We start from the raw sequence: 15,448 nt of genomic DNA, 5'->3' as shown, positions 1-15,448 counted from the left end.
ATGCTGTTTTGCTTTCTATTCTACAGGAATATGGTGACACTGAGTAAAAATACTTAGCTGCCTATAGTGTGACTGAGCACACTAACCCGTGCACCTGTCCATTAACTCTACCTGTATCAGGTGATGAACTGATCGCCAGCAATCCCCACTCTGTAATGCTGTCAGGCAGGGGGCTGTCCATATTTCTAGATGCCAACCTGTTGATCAAATTCAAATGTTTTATATTGTTTTTTACTATCTCAAGCAAATGTTTTCATGATCCAAACCCTTGAGTTGAAAAATTAGCAAAGAAATTAGCTGTAATCTTTTTTTTTCATAGCAAGGAAAAAAAGAGAAAATACTAATAATGGTGTCTACTAACCAGAAAGTCTGTAGATGAACTGTAATTCACATGGAAAATGTAAAAAATGAATAAAAAGCTGAGTGAATGTGTGAGGGACAACCTAACACAGACTGAAAAGTGGTGCTTAAGTCTCCAACATTCAGCATTCACTATTTTTTTTATTTAAAGTATACTTTGATTTTATCAATCTTTATCAACTTGGAAAGCAAAACAAAACAAAAAAAAAGTCTAAATGTTGATCTGAATCTGTTTGTTGAGCTGTTTGATGATTAACACATTTAGTTCCTTCCTTCGCAGTAGGATAGTCAGAGGATCATTTACAGAACTCACATCTGGCTTTTTAGATTTTCTCCTTCATGCCCTCTGTTGTAGCTTTTTGAATCATAATAAAAGAAAATAAAAACCTAACAAGTTGTAGCTCCCATGGTTTATATTAAAACAAGTTAGTATTTGTTGCAAAGGACAGGTTGCATGTTAAAATAAGAGCAAAAAGTTTATTCATTCATCACTGCTATATCCGACTCAATTTCCATGCTGATTTTGTCTACCTGTGTTTCTGTAATAATCCACAGGAATAATAAAATGCACCAAGATAAATTGATTTTTGAAACACAAAAAGTGAGACAATTCCATGGGCAAAATTAATTTAGTTAAAAAAAAGTTTTTGTCTCCGATGTGCCGGTCTCTTTTTTCCACTCACCCATCTCTGTCTGCTTCGCTCGGCAGGCTAACATCCATCCACAACCAGGACTCGTAGAACTTGGATCGAAGATACACTTGAGACTCGTCCAGGTACTCCCACTCTTCTTCTATTTCTTCTTCTTCCACCTGGCGTGGAGCAGGAACCCTCATGAACTTAATTATTTCTGGGTCGCCTGCAACTGAATAGCTCATGCCAAGTCCAGTCCTTCCTGCAACTGGTTTTATTTGTGAACCCCAGTCTGTTGGAGCACAGTCACAAAAGGTGAGAGGGTTTAACGTATAAACATGAATAATTGAAAAAGATTTAAGACATTGAGCTGACTTAAAATGCAAAATGAGAGAAAAGTTGAGGTACAGTTTTTACCAAAAGTGTGCCTTGACAGAGGTATTTTAAATGGCACAGCAAGTTCATAAGAGTAAGCGATGGTTGGAGGAGGGGTGGTGGTGGTGGGAGGGGTGGTGGTGGTGGGTGGAGGGGTGGTGGGGAGCAGGGTGTCATACACCTGGCCCCTGTAATTGGCGCAGCAGTAACGGAAAGCCAGGATGCACTCGGGGCCCTCGGTGATGTAGAGGGAGCGTCGGGTGCACGAGTATGGCATGGGTATGTCCCTCAGGCCGTCTTTACAGCAGCGCCGCTGCAGCTTCTCATCGAAGTGACTCTCTGGAGGTCAGGGGATAAATGGAAAGGAAAACAGCAGAGTGATGATGTAGCTTTTCATTAACTTTTTCTTAGTATTCAATGTGGCTACTGATGTGTTTTTTAACCAGCAGTTCCAAACTAAACTAAGTTGTTTTTAAATTCACCATCAAATGACAGACTACCTTTGTTTTAAATAGGAAAATATTGTTTTAATCTTGCCAAAGCGCAACTCATTTTTGAGAGTGTAAACAATGAATGTCAGCGGGATATAGGGTTGGGCAAAATTGCATTGTGTGCAAGTAATCATCAGTAACTGTCGACCATTATTATTTGCCTTTTTGTGCCACTTGATGACGTAGTTTCCTGCGTGACACACTCTCACTATAAGTGCACATGTGAGCTTGTGGTATTTTGCATAATACTGCCACTCAACACTGAGGAAAAAGTGGGTTTAAATTCACAGCTTACTGCTGTAAGTTAGTCTAATTGATGATTTGTAAGTAGAACTTTAGAACATAGCGTACCGTAGCTGGAGTCAAAACATGCAAGTGTAAGTGTCATCTATAAATGGTTGTCAATTAATTGTGATTCATTTTTTTTGCCAGTTTTACCCAACCATAGCAGGATAATTAAGCTGTAGTTTCTGTTCAGTTTATTAAAACGTTATTAACTTATATTGTTTGTCTTCTTGCTGTGCCGTTTTTCAACATTAAAATTTATGAAAGTTGTCAGAAAACAAACCCAAAAATAGGAGGTACAGGCCTTACAAGACTTTAATTACCTTCATGCTACTGAAAAATGCTTCAAAGACACCGACAACATGGGATCGTTTAAAAATCCTGTGAGTATGTATTTAGAATTATGGTGCAGGTTTAAGTTCACAGTGCTTAAATCACTGATCTGTTTTCAGCTAAACCATCACGCACTAATGATACAAACTCACCCAGACGTGCTTTACGCTTCAGAAGCTCAGCAGAGCGCCTCTTTCTAGCACTGCCGGGACATTGCAGAGCTGAAGAAAAAAAGAGGAGAGCTTTACGTGAGGCCATTTTGATGTTTAGTGATTCATTTTAATAATTAAGCTGAAGGACTACATTTTTGGCCAACAAAACATAAAAAAACACAAGTCTTGGCTCAGCTCTTTGATTGAATCAGAAAAAAGAGACAAGCTTTAAATATAAGTGCAGTTAAAGTTAAATAAAGTTTGCAAAAGACGAATTAAGTCAGTGAGTTCAGCAGCAACAGATTACAAGAAAAAAAATTGATGTAAGAAATAAAATAGGACAGCTATGTAAAAATGTTTAAAGTTGATACAACTACTGTATATTTAAATACGTAGTGCAATAAATACGTAAATCTAAAAGTATGTTATGTGATGGAATGAACCCTTATACAGATTTATTAGTTTGCTGACAGCAGTATCACATTCAGCGGGTAAAATAAGTACTCAACACGTCACCATTTTTCTCAGTAAATATATTACTAGAGGTGCTAATGACATGAAATTTTCACCAGATGTCGGTAACAACCCAAGTGATCCATACATACAAAGAAATCAAACCATAAATGTCCAGAAATGAAGTTATTTGTAATAATGTGGAATGGCACAGGGAAAAAGTATTGAACCCATGAAGAAAGGGAGGTGTTAAAAGGCATGGAAAGCCAAGACACCAGCTGAACTCTCTCAGTAATTAGAAAGCAAGCCTGCCCCTTGTCAGTGCAAGTTAATATCAGCTGGTTCAGTCCCAAATGATGGCCAGGTATCACACAAGAACCATCTGATGATGGGTAAAAGTAAAGAGCTCTCTCAAGACCTTCACAACCTTATTGTTGCAAAGCATAATGATGGCATTGTTTACAGAAGAATGTCTAAACTTCTGAAGGTTCCAGTGAGCACTGTTGGGGCCATAATTCAGAAGTGGAAAGAACATTATTTCACCATAAACCGACCACGACCAGGTGCTCCTGACAAGATTTCTGACAGAGGAGTGAAAAGAATTATCAGAAGAGTTGTCCAAGAGCCAAGGACCACTTGTGGAGAGCTTCAGAAAGACCTGGAATTAGCAGGTACAATTGTTTCAAAGAAAACAATAAGTAATGCACTGAACTATCATAGTCTGTATGCACGCTCACCACGCAAGACTCCACTGCTGAAGAAACAGCATGTTGAAGCTCCTTTAAAGTTTGCTGCACAACATTTAAACAAGCCTGTGTAATACTGGGAGAATATAGTCTGGTCAGATGAGACCAACATTGAACTGTTTGGATGCCAGAATACACATCATGTTTGGAGGTCAAATGGCACTGCACATCAGCCCAAAAACACCATACCAACAGTGAAGTTTGGAGGTGGGAACATCATGGTGTGGGGCTGTTTTTCAGCATATGGTACTGGCAAACTTCAAATAATTGAAGGAAGGATGAGTGGAAAAATGTACAGAGACATTCTTGATAAAAATCTGCTTCCATCTACCAGGATGATGAAGATGAAACGTGGCTGGACATTTCAGCAAGACAATGAGCCCAAACACAAAGCCAAGGAAACTCTCAGTTGGTTTCAGAGAAAGAAACTAAAGCTGCTGGAATGGCCCAGCCAATCACCTGACCTGAATCCAACAGAAAATCTATGGAAAGAACTAAAGATCAGAGTTCATAGAAGAGGTCCACGAAACCTTCAAGATTTGAAGACTGTTTGTGTGGAAGAATGGGCCAAAATCACACCTGAGCAATGCATGCCACTAGTTTCTCCATTCAGGAGGCGTCTTGAAGCTGTCATTGCCAACAAAGGCTTTTGTACAAAGTATTAGATAAATTTAAGTAAGTGTGTTCAATACTTTTTCCCTGTGCCATTCCACATTATTACAAATAACGTCATTTCTGGACATTTATGGTTTGATTTCTTTGTATGTATGGATCACTTGGGTTGTCACCGACATCTGGTGAAATTTTCATGTCATTAGCACCTCTAGTAATATATTTACTGAGAAAAATGGTGACGTGTTGAATACTTATTTTACCCACTGTATAATCAATATGTATTCAACACTGATGATAAATAATTATCTGGTATTTTTGCCATATTACCCAATGAGCAGTAACCATTTCTCATGTTAAACACACATCATTTGAAAATACCTTCTGGTTTTCAAAAATACGTATTAATACTAAAACCTACAGTTTTGTTTTATAAAAGAAAGAGGAAATTATTCTCAATATTTCACTGATTTTTGCTGCAAATCTTTACAAAAACAGGTGAGGAAAAAAAGTGGCAGAGGAAAAAAAATACTAATTGTTAATAAAATGAAGTGAAGCTTTTTTTTAAATGTTTGCCATAAACTGTGAAAAATGAGGGAATTTTAATCACATGATCCAAATATGGTCAAACATAAACTGGATCACTCTCAGATGTGAGGATTCTAAGTTAAAGTTCCATAAAATTATTTTACTGCAAACAGAATTTTGGAGAATAACGTTTAAACATGGCTTTTTGGTCGATTAGTTATTTAAAAAAATGAAAAGAAACAACAGACTCTATGTTGGAGCTATTTTTTACAAGATTAATTTAAATGTCTTCTGAGTTTTCTTCAGTTTCACAAAAAAAAAGCTGCTCTTTTTTTCAAAATGTGAACAAAATACAAAGTGATGCAAAAACATGATGCTTACAATAAAGAACTTAAATGATCTGAAATCAAGACAAAAGTATGGACTTGTAAAGACCTTGTCTGGTTTGGGTTTTGAAGCCAGTGTTGGAAGAGTAAAGAAGTCCTGCATCTGCAAACACTCCTGCAGCGTCTTGACCTCCTCCTCCCCGGGTGCAGCCGATGTCTCCCTTCTCCACCACGCCCCAAATCTGAATCAAAGATTTCATTGATGGGAAAAGCTTCAGATGTTTGTTTCATACAGGTTATGAATACTTTTGAATTTTCTGATGAGTAACGCCGTAGCATTTTTCACTGTGAGTTTATAATACATTGTTTATAAATATTGTTCTATTTCTACAAAAGAAACTCAATGTGTTCGATCTAATTTGCGATATTTTGCATTTATAGATGCAATATGTTTTTTACATATAAACACGTACTTTTCCCTGTGATAGTCTGTCCTTGTTGAGGAGATAAACAGCATTGTCCACAGCCACCAGGCTGACCTTTGACCCCGGGTCACCTTTGATCTTAAAACGGAAGTTTTTCCCAGGGGCGTAATCTCTGTGTTTTCCATCAACTGGCCCAACTTCAAGCTACAAGTAGAAAAAAATGAAACATACAGAAACAGCTCTGTAAATGTAAAAAAATAAAACTATAATGAAAAAACAAAAGAGTCTTTTTTTTGCTTGCTTATTCAACTATAGTCACTTTGTGCTTCAGGTTGATAAATGCCACAACAGGTTCAATTTCTACAAAGTGTCTGTTTTTTCTTTACAAATAAATACACAGAATGTTCATAAAAATGTACAAGGACTTTTTTAAATGTTGCTACAAGTGAGGGGGTGTGGAGGGTTAGGATCCCCACAGAGTTAAGAGGCAAATTCAGGAATTGACAACACTGAAGCAAGCAGAGGAAATGGTAAACTAGCAAGAAGCGTGGATGAACACTGACATTCTGACATAGACGTGAGGAATACTGAGGCACATACTTTATATACAAGGATGGGGAGATCAATTATTACTGACTATAAATAAAAAGCAGGTGAGTGAGAAATTGGGACATCAAGAAGCTAAATAACCAAATCTACTCTAAAATTAATAAAACTTTGAACCAAACAGGAGTGAACTAAGATTACAAACACTAAAACAAAGAAAATAAAAGTAGGGGTGGGTGTATTGATCCATACTGTATGCTGTGGCATGAGGGCCACAGTTAAAACTACTGCGCAACCAGTGGTTGCTACATCCTTGTAGCAGGAGGCTACATCTATTCCTAAGCGAGCTATTGTACTGGGGCCAGCTGCTCAGTTACTGGTGCCGACCAATCATTGATCAGATTTCTAGCTGGCTGAGGAATAGATAGACCCTCCTGCTACAAGGAGGTAGCAACCACTGGTTGCACAATAGTCTTAATTTTAGCCCTCATACTGCGCCATAGATCCAAGTATCATTATCAATACCAAGATGTGAATCAGTAATATAAACAATCATTAGCTACAGTGTTGTAAAAATATTTCAAAATTTACAGCACCAATCAGTTCTCAGTCGTGTGTTTTATTTTCCAAGTTGCAAAAGGTAGCACCACCATGTTGCGCAAGACCTGGCCATCCGTTCCCCCATGTTTGTTATGTGTGTCTTTCTTCGAACGAGTGTTCTTAACTGCAGTTTCGTTCTGCATTGCATCTTTGATGTTGTGTGTAAATGACAATAAAGCTCATTCATTCATTCATTCATTCATTCATTCATTCATTCATTCATTCATTCATTCATTCATTCATTCAATCACTGTGAACCTGACAGAGCGAACACCCCAGGGCCCCATAACCTGTCCAGTATAGATAGGGGCGAGTCCTTTGTTACGTGTACAGCAAAACGTTCTCGCTCCCGACCCGTCAACATATTGACACTTGGTCAGGCACCGTCTGTGTCCAGTTTTGACGCATCGGGTACCCCTCTTGCGTCAGTCATTGCCGCCTGCGGCTTTTCCGGGTTTCACCACATAGGGGTCTTTGGGTTGGAGGTCTGTGGTTAATATGAGGGATCAGGATTAATGGTTACTTTTAGGTACTGAGGTTGGGGATAGGCTGTATATGGCTACTAGAAGTTCAATTTAGGGTCTGGGATGGTTAGTTGTCGTGCATTTCCTACTCTTAAAAAATATGACAACACACTCCTCCTCCTCCTCCGTCTCATCTCGTTAAGAACTGACGTGAGAGGGGTACCCGACATGTCAAAACTGGACGCAGACTGCTACCTGACCAAGCATCAATATGTTAACCATGGAGAATCAGGCTGTGAGTGAAGCAGAATTCAGTTGTTGTGCTCACTGAATGTGTGCATTTCTGACTGAAAAACACTATTTATGTCTCCATCTGACATTTTGCTACGCTCGATTTATTGTAATGTGCGTTTAGACATAACTTTGAAAAAGAAAAATCTTTTTAAAAATATGAAAATTTGACAATCCCACTAGGGGTTGCGATCCCGTACTTTGAAGACCTCTGAGCTACAACGTCTGTCATTTGCAAGCTGCTTTGGATAAAAGTTTTCTTTAAATAAATGTAATGTAGATATATACTGTACTGTATAATACTGATAGACTGTCACCAAGTGCTATAAAATGTTTTATTTACATATTTCTATACAGTCAACAGATGAAATATTTATGTTTTGCCATTGTATCTTCACACAGCAAAACCGCACCTTCTTTAATAATTACAGTCTGCAACATCTTGAGATAGAGGCTCAGCTTTAGGAAAGATTTAAACACTCACCCCTCCAACACATGTATCCACCACATCTATCCAAATGGAGTCGGAGACTAATTCCTCCCGTCCTACCCAGGGAATACTGTAGAACGCCACAACGCGAAACGATGGCATCATCTCTGATGTTACCATCAACGCAACGTTGGTGAACTGCTGGCCTATTATGTCCGTACGTTTGGCTAATATGATTTTACCCTTACTGAGCACCTGCAGAGTTTTAGGGGGGAAAAAACATCAGGAATCAATACGTGATTGAGACACGTCCTTTTTAACATTCAGGTGGACAGGAAATGCGCGAGTATCTCACCAGGTAAGTTAGGTGTTTGATGTGCCCTCTGTTTGTCTGATCCGTTAAACTGACAGAGAACTGCAGGGACAATCTGTCTCCAACAGACACTCTGTTGGTTCCTGTGGAGATGTAAAGGAAGTTTTTTTGGTTTTGGTCAAAGGGGTTGTAAGGGTGAACCGTGATCTGCTTGGTGGCCTGCTGATCGGGTCTCAAGCCAGCTTGTGCCGTCTCAGCCTGAAAAGCAAACAAAGTCACATTTGTTGGGGGTTTCCTTTGTCCGACTGTCCAGGAGCCATGACAGTACATAACATGCCAGTAAGAGTTGCCAGAAAACGTAAAGAATTTGAATAAAGGGAGGAAAAAAAGAGCACATCTTGATTTCAACCACTAGCAGATATAAAGGGAAGTTATACGACAACTATAAGTTATTAAAGAGTTTTGTTGAGCAAGTCAACATACGGTTGTACTAACAGTTATAGTTTGTGGGATTTGGTCGCTGGGCATGTTGATGCTGGCTCTGGCAGAGCCTGATGAGGCAATCAGTGGCGTGTTCAGAAAAGTTAGCTTCACCAAGACGTTTCGAGCTGGAGAGCCGTCATGGTTGTTCACCAGAATCTGCAGAAATGAGTTCTGTGTTGGATTTATCCAAGTAAAACAACTCTTCTGAACAGAATGAAAACACTGAGGACGTTACTCACTGTGAGGTCCAACGGCAGACCTGGTTTGAAGTACTTCGGCATGTCCTTGAAGGAAACAACGTACGGGGACTCGACGATTTTAATGCCGGTCTTCTCGGCCTCAACCAGATCACTTCCTGTGCAGGTAAACATCTTGAGTCAAATAGAGGTAAAGGTTGATTTCGTGGCCATCAACTTTAAAAAAAAAATTCCCTTTAGATACTTTTACAATACTGCACACAAACAAAAATAAACTTTATTTTATTATTTTATTTAAAATTTGCAATGATTAAATTGTTGGTTTTGACTGCTAAAAGAAATAAAAAAATAACATTTCTCAACATCTAAAAGCGTTAACCTCCAAATTATGACACAACAGAGTCAACATTTAGTTTGTCCAGGGGAACACATGACATGGACCTCAGATTACAGTGCTGAGTTTCATGGAGGACTCCATGAATTCTGATGAACTCTGGTCAGATTACAACATACTGGAGTTTTTTGGTTCCAAGTTTGCATTTCAAAGCAAAATACCCACAGCTTGTTATCCACTGGACATAGTCTGACATAAACACACAAAACACTCATTTAACCCAATAAAATATGTAGTACTCCTGTGCTTTTTCCATGTTTTTTGTTTGTTTGTTTTATCAACCCTTATGTTTGATTAAAAATGGACAGGTGTCTTACCTATCTTGGTGAGCACAGAGGCCTTCACATACACAGAGTGACCCACCAAAGCTTTAATGTCAGGGTAAGCGGCCTTAATCTCTGCCATACTCAGTGAGACAGTTCCTCCATCCAGCTGCATGGACAAAGAGGAAAATAAGTTTATTTTCAAATACAAAAAAACAAGTGAAGGACAGTTATTTCTGCCTCTTTTTAGAGTTTTGAACACAATTCGTCTCATATAAAGGCATGATGAAGACAGCTTATGCCAACTTGTAAAAAAATGTTATGCATAAATCACTCAAATAGATAAGATATTTGATCTAACAGTCAGCATTACAGTATGTATACATCCAATAGAGGCTTCAGTGTTGGACACAATTTTCACAAGTAGTCTAAAACGTAATAATAATAATAATAATAATAATAATAATAATAATAATAATAATAATAATAATAATAATAATGATGATAATATAATGCAACACATAATGTTCATATAACAAGATACAGAAATAATATTAGAAAATAACAACCTAAAAGAGAAAAATAAGTCAAACTTACATCTGACACCTGCTTGATTGAAGGTAATCTTTTCATCTCTTGGTTGATTTTCACTCCGAACACGACATAGGCCGTCCCCTGGACAGGCTCCCTGTACAGATATCTAAAATGAGAAATAACTGATTACTTGGAAGTCTGAAAATGAATAAAGTTAGGAGGGACAAACTGCAGGTGGATTGTTTTCTTGTATCTGGGATTTAAACTGACCTTGCAGAAATCTCTACAACTAGTTCATCGTCATCTAAACTGATGAAGGACTTCCTCGGTGTCAGGGTGACATTGAAGGCAGGAAGAACTGAAAAAGGAAGGCATAAAATAAAACACTTAATGTCCAAAAAGTGACATTTTGAAAGGGACACTGTTCTGAACAGTCCTGTCTTTTTTTCTGTTTAGTTTTATTTTTGCTTATACATCTGACTTTCTTGTAAATATCTTGAGTCAGGTCCTGTTCTTATGCTTGAAAGATTAACACATCAGATTTACATGGCTCGGCAAATAATTTATTCCTTTGTAAGTTCTATTAAAAACATGACTTACCGTATTTCTTCACTTCAAACTGGGAGGTGAACGTGTTCTGCTGCCAGTGGTCGAACTTTGCGGTCACCACCCAAATGCCTTCACTGAAAAACAGTCAATCTTTTTACAGAAAACACTGAGGAAACAGGCTTTTGGTGTTGGTACTTTATGTAATATTGTTATATTTCTTAAAATATCAGCTAAATATTCCATAAATATGTTGATAAATCTATAGCATTCTTTCTCAAACTCTGAAACTTTAGTGTGCTTAAAAAAAATATTATTCATTAATGTGCCGTTGCTGAGATATAAATTGTACAATTTTATTCCCATTTTTAGACTGAGAAGCTTTCCTTCTGGATTAACATCAAATTACACTGAATCATTTTTAAAACCTGAAATGACTCTTGTTTCTCTTTTTTCTCTAAAACAAACGTGTTTCTCGCCATATGTACTGGTATTGAAAAGGAAAATTTTCAGGTAATTTCACATAATTTCTTTATTTTCTTACAATCTGTTACAACTTTATGCAACATTTTCAACATTGTATAAATAAGATTAGTGTCTTTAATGTGTTTTTATAGTGTGTTTCGGTGTTTTGCAGGTGAGAAATAAAAGGGTTAGTAAATAACCTAAGGTTAAAAAAAATTGATTCTTAGAGTATTTTGAAGGGAAGCCTTAAATCTTAACAGGTTAAATTAAAATAACCAAAAATCAAGAGTAAATATCTGATGAAGAAATGTAAATATTTAACCATAACAGAAGGAGTTTAAACACAACGATGCATTTAGGTGGGTCTTACGTGACGATTTCAGAGAGAGGAAACGTTTCTGCGATGACGCCATCAACGGCTCTGCTCCTGGTGAGCTGTTTCATCACGACACCGTCAGGGTTCTGAAACACGTTACTTCAGTTACGATCAGAGAAATCAACAGGCACATGTAAACATTATGCATCAGATGATTTTGATCACACGAGTCAAACTCAAGGTCCGTGGGCCAAATCCGGCCCTTGTTAACGTTTTATCTGGCCCCAAATGTAATTCTTTAATTGTGAAATAGTTTTATGCTTTCTCTTTTTATCACTGGATTTAGTGCATTCTTTCTTAACAGAGAATTGACTTTAATTATCTTTTTCGGTATTCTCTTCTTATTTTAAAATCTGATCATTTTTACCTGATTTGATGGATTGTGATAAAATGTATCTCTAAGAAATGAATGTTAAAGATGTGAAACATTTCCTTTATCCAAGTTTATGTATGCTCTAAATGCTACACAAAACAGAATTTGTATAAGGTCATTTGCATTTCTATAAGAATAATTTGTTATATGACATTTTTTTTAAATACTGACAGAAATAAGTCCTTGTGTAACTTAGTTTGACACCCCTGATTTAGATCAAAAGTTTGAAGTGTCAATTAAATCAAATAATTCCGACCAGAAATAAACCATAAGGGAAACCATTTGTAACATCTGTGTTTACAGGAAATTCACACATTTACGGTCATTTGTAGTAAAATTTTACCTGGATTTCTATAGTGATGGAGCTGTCCAAGGCCTTAAAGAACGGAGAGGACACAAAGGTTCTGAATCGAACTGGTAAAGACAATAAAAAACACCAAAAAAGATCAGATTTGTAGTGCTTTAAATCACTCACAACATTTAATTATGGCTCTTATTAGTGATCAGAATTTCTGTTACAATCGCTCAATAGAAAGTTTTGCCCCTGGATCTGACATATTGCCTGAAGGAGGGGCTGGTTTTAAGATTGTGCTGTGATGCTTGGTTCAGGGCCAGATACCATGACTGGATAAACGGTTGGTACTTTGGTCCAGCTGTTGGTATTGTATGGCTTTATTTCTTGCATTTACCATTCAAGTCTAATTCTGTGCTTGTGTCCTGGTTCTCGACTCGCACTGAAGTGACTGATCGTGATCTCTTTCAGCATAAAAACCTATCCACCTAAATGACACCTTCTGGATCAAGTGTATTTAATTGTGGTTGGATGAGAAGTATAAGAATATACCATTCTGACATCCTATTCAACATCAATTTTTTATATAACATTATTGTAATTATAGCCTTTAGAAATAAGATTTTTTTGAGGCCTCTGTGGTCCAGCCTAAGCTTTTGTCCTTAATATTTGTTTCTTTGCATTACTTTTACTTTTATACTTTAAGTAGTTTTAAAACCAGTACTTTTACACTTTTACTTGAGCAATAAACAGGAGTTGATACTAAAACTTCTACAGAAGGGTTTTTAAACCTTAGTATCTATACTTACAGTATACTTGAGTAACGAACGTGAAGGCTTTTGACACCTCTGTTGTTTTTTCAGTAAGTTTTGACTCACCGGTGTCTCCGGGGTTGTAGATGGGTTTGTCTGTTTGGATGAAGATGTACCCGGAGTGAAAGGACACCATCAGGACTCTCTGCTCAGAGTGGAAACCCCCAAAGGTCGCTGTCAGATGCACAAACTTGTTCTTTTTCTCCTCGCGATTCAAACGATCGGACGATAGCTGGGATCAAATCAAGGCAGAGGATTATTTTTATGGAACATTTGGAAAGATAGGTTTCACATTAACAAAATAAAACTGGAATAGTGATCACCTGTATGGTCTTCAGGAAGCAGAAGCCATTTTCCTGATTGAGTGTGACAGAGTCTTGAAGGAGCATGATTGTTTTAGTGAAGTCCATAATGGTGATGGAGACAGTGATGGGGTTGCTGACTTCATCTGCCTGTAAGTAGATGTTCTCCTGACTGTCTGCCCTCAGGAGGTCCGGAGCCACAAGGGTGAATCTTCAAACAATAAATAAATAAATAAATAATATGAAATATGTGAGAAATTCATATTCTTTTCATGGTTGGTTGTTTTCTACCAGGTGTGCATCTATGATAACAGAGCTAGACTTGATAGCATCAGCTCAGAGGTGAAAAATGTAGCTATTGCTTTCTTACTGCGTGTTAATAATTATAAATGACACACTTTGGGCATATATATTATAGCAAGACATATTAGCAGAATATACATTTGAAAATCAAACTACATACTTTTTATTTTAACTCATTCCTAGTACTTTACAGAAAACCTATATTAATAGCTGTATTATGACTCATAATATTTAATCAACAGTACCTCGGTGAAGAACTAAGCGACTCCTTTGGTTTTATAGGGCTGCAAAACAATAATTATTTTTGTAATTGTATGGTTTAAGATACAAAGAAATAATACTTGTTTCAGCTTCCTTGAATACTTACCCATGGCGGTCCACATATGTTCCAAATGATACAAATCTGGGGATAACATTCAGAAATATTACCTGCAGCAGTCAAAGGTAAAGACTTTTGATTTTTGCACAGATACACACCTCTCACGCCAGTGCCTGCAATGAACAAAGCTTGATTAGTTACCAAAAAGACAAAAAAACACAGTCAGCAGAAATTAGAGACATAAAGAAACATACTTCCTCTTGTCAGATTGTCCATTTATGTTGATGAAAAGCGTGAGGAATAAAAGGATGTGTAGTCTCCACCGAACCATGTTGGCCGTTGCCAGAGTTTTGGTGGACTGTGATCCCAAAGGAAGCTGGTTAGCTATAAAAACCAACATGTTTCTACTTGATCAAACACTACAGTCATCAGGAGCAGGGGGGGGGGGGGGGTCAGTTTAGATCAAGAACAAACGCCACAACCCATACACAGACTTTGAACTCAGCCAAAGGGTACGCAAAACATTGTGAAAAAGTGAAATTTCAAAACAATGAAATAGAAAATTAGTCATTTATTTTCCCCTTTTTGCTCCATCAACACTACAAGAGAATCAGAATCAGATTACGACTTACTGACCAAGTATTTTAACATAAAAGGAACTTCACGTGGTGTTGAAGTGCAGAACATGCAGCATAAACAAGCAATAAAAATCAAAAGTACAAATGTTTAGAAAAAGTATCTAAAAACAGAATGTCATGATAAAATGAGACTACTGCCTACAGAAGCTTAATTGAACTACCAAGAGGAGCAACCAACAACGGACAAGCGGTGCAAAAATTTAAATAAAAACCAGGAAGTAAACATTTTTAGAGATGGTGAACATTTTGTGCAAATGAACATAGTCGCAGTGTACACATGACATCCATTCAAAATTGTTAGTGTAACTCAATGTCCATACATTAATGCAACATTAATAGGGGTCAAATCAGTGGGGGTCCCTGCACTTATTGATGAGTCCAGTAGCAGAAGGAAAGAAACTCTTCATGTGGCGAGAGGTTTTGGTCCTGATAAACCTCAACCTCGTACCGGAAGGGAGAGTCTTCATGTCTGAGTGTGGGAGGGGTCTGCAAGAAACTTTCCTATCTGCTTTATTATCCTGGAGGTGTGCAGGTGGCAGCCACAGTACCATAAAGTTTATACTTTGAAGCTGTCATCTTATGTACTACTAATTAACTCTACTAAATATGGTCAAGTGAATTATCCTCAGAACCTTAAAGTTAAGATTAAAAAATGTAAATGATACACATAAAAACAACTCATTTTTTAATAAAGCTAATTCCACACTGAAAAACATTTTAAAGTGGATAAAACAATATAAAAGCTGTATATTATTTTGTTTCCCCCAAAAATCATATACAGTATATATA

General features: G+C 37.3%; 1 protein-coding gene across 1 annotated transcript in view; it reads right to left on the bottom strand.

The window, feature by feature from the left end:
- The window catches only part of LOC106525084 (complement C3), a 31,068-nt gene extending 16,694 nt beyond the window's left edge, over positions 1-14,374 (bottom strand). The window contains exons 1-22 of the mRNA XM_014019195.1: positions 14,276-14,374; positions 14,180-14,194; positions 14,070-14,105; positions 13,948-13,986; positions 13,421-13,610; positions 13,164-13,329; positions 12,337-12,407; positions 11,615-11,706; positions 10,834-10,916; positions 10,504-10,591; positions 10,297-10,399; positions 9,754-9,868; positions 9,085-9,200; positions 8,858-9,001; positions 8,405-8,620; positions 8,104-8,304; positions 5,767-5,922; positions 5,403-5,535; positions 2,629-2,697; positions 1,410-1,706; positions 1,044-1,284; positions 112-197 (exon numbers count right to left, since the gene is read on the bottom strand). Of these exons, the coding sequence (XP_013874649.1) occupies positions 112-197; positions 1,044-1,284; positions 1,410-1,706; positions 2,629-2,697; positions 5,403-5,535; positions 5,767-5,922; positions 8,104-8,304; positions 8,405-8,620; positions 8,858-9,001; positions 9,085-9,200; positions 9,754-9,868; positions 10,297-10,399; positions 10,504-10,591; positions 10,834-10,916; positions 11,615-11,706; positions 12,337-12,407; positions 13,164-13,329; positions 13,421-13,610; positions 13,948-13,986; positions 14,070-14,105; positions 14,180-14,194; positions 14,276-14,352 (2,734 nt within the window). The 5' untranslated portion in view covers positions 14,353-14,374. The remainder of the gene's footprint in view (positions 1-111; positions 198-1,043; positions 1,285-1,409; positions 1,707-2,628; positions 2,698-5,402; positions 5,536-5,766; positions 5,923-8,103; positions 8,305-8,404; positions 8,621-8,857; positions 9,002-9,084; positions 9,201-9,753; positions 9,869-10,296; positions 10,400-10,503; positions 10,592-10,833; positions 10,917-11,614; positions 11,707-12,336; positions 12,408-13,163; positions 13,330-13,420; positions 13,611-13,947; positions 13,987-14,069; positions 14,106-14,179; positions 14,195-14,275) is intronic.
- Positions 14,375-15,448: the final 1,074 nt, after the last annotated feature.

Source organism: Austrofundulus limnaeus, unplaced genomic scaffold (genome assembly GCF_001266775.1).
Source record: "Austrofundulus limnaeus strain Quisiro unplaced genomic scaffold, Austrofundulus_limnaeus-1.0 Scaffold211, whole genome shotgun sequence".
Classification (NCBI taxonomy): Eukaryota; Metazoa; Chordata; class Actinopteri; order Cyprinodontiformes; family Rivulidae; genus Austrofundulus; species Austrofundulus limnaeus.
The sequence above is the reverse complement of the archived record's forward strand: the minus strand, read 5'-3'. Positions and strand labels throughout refer to the sequence as shown.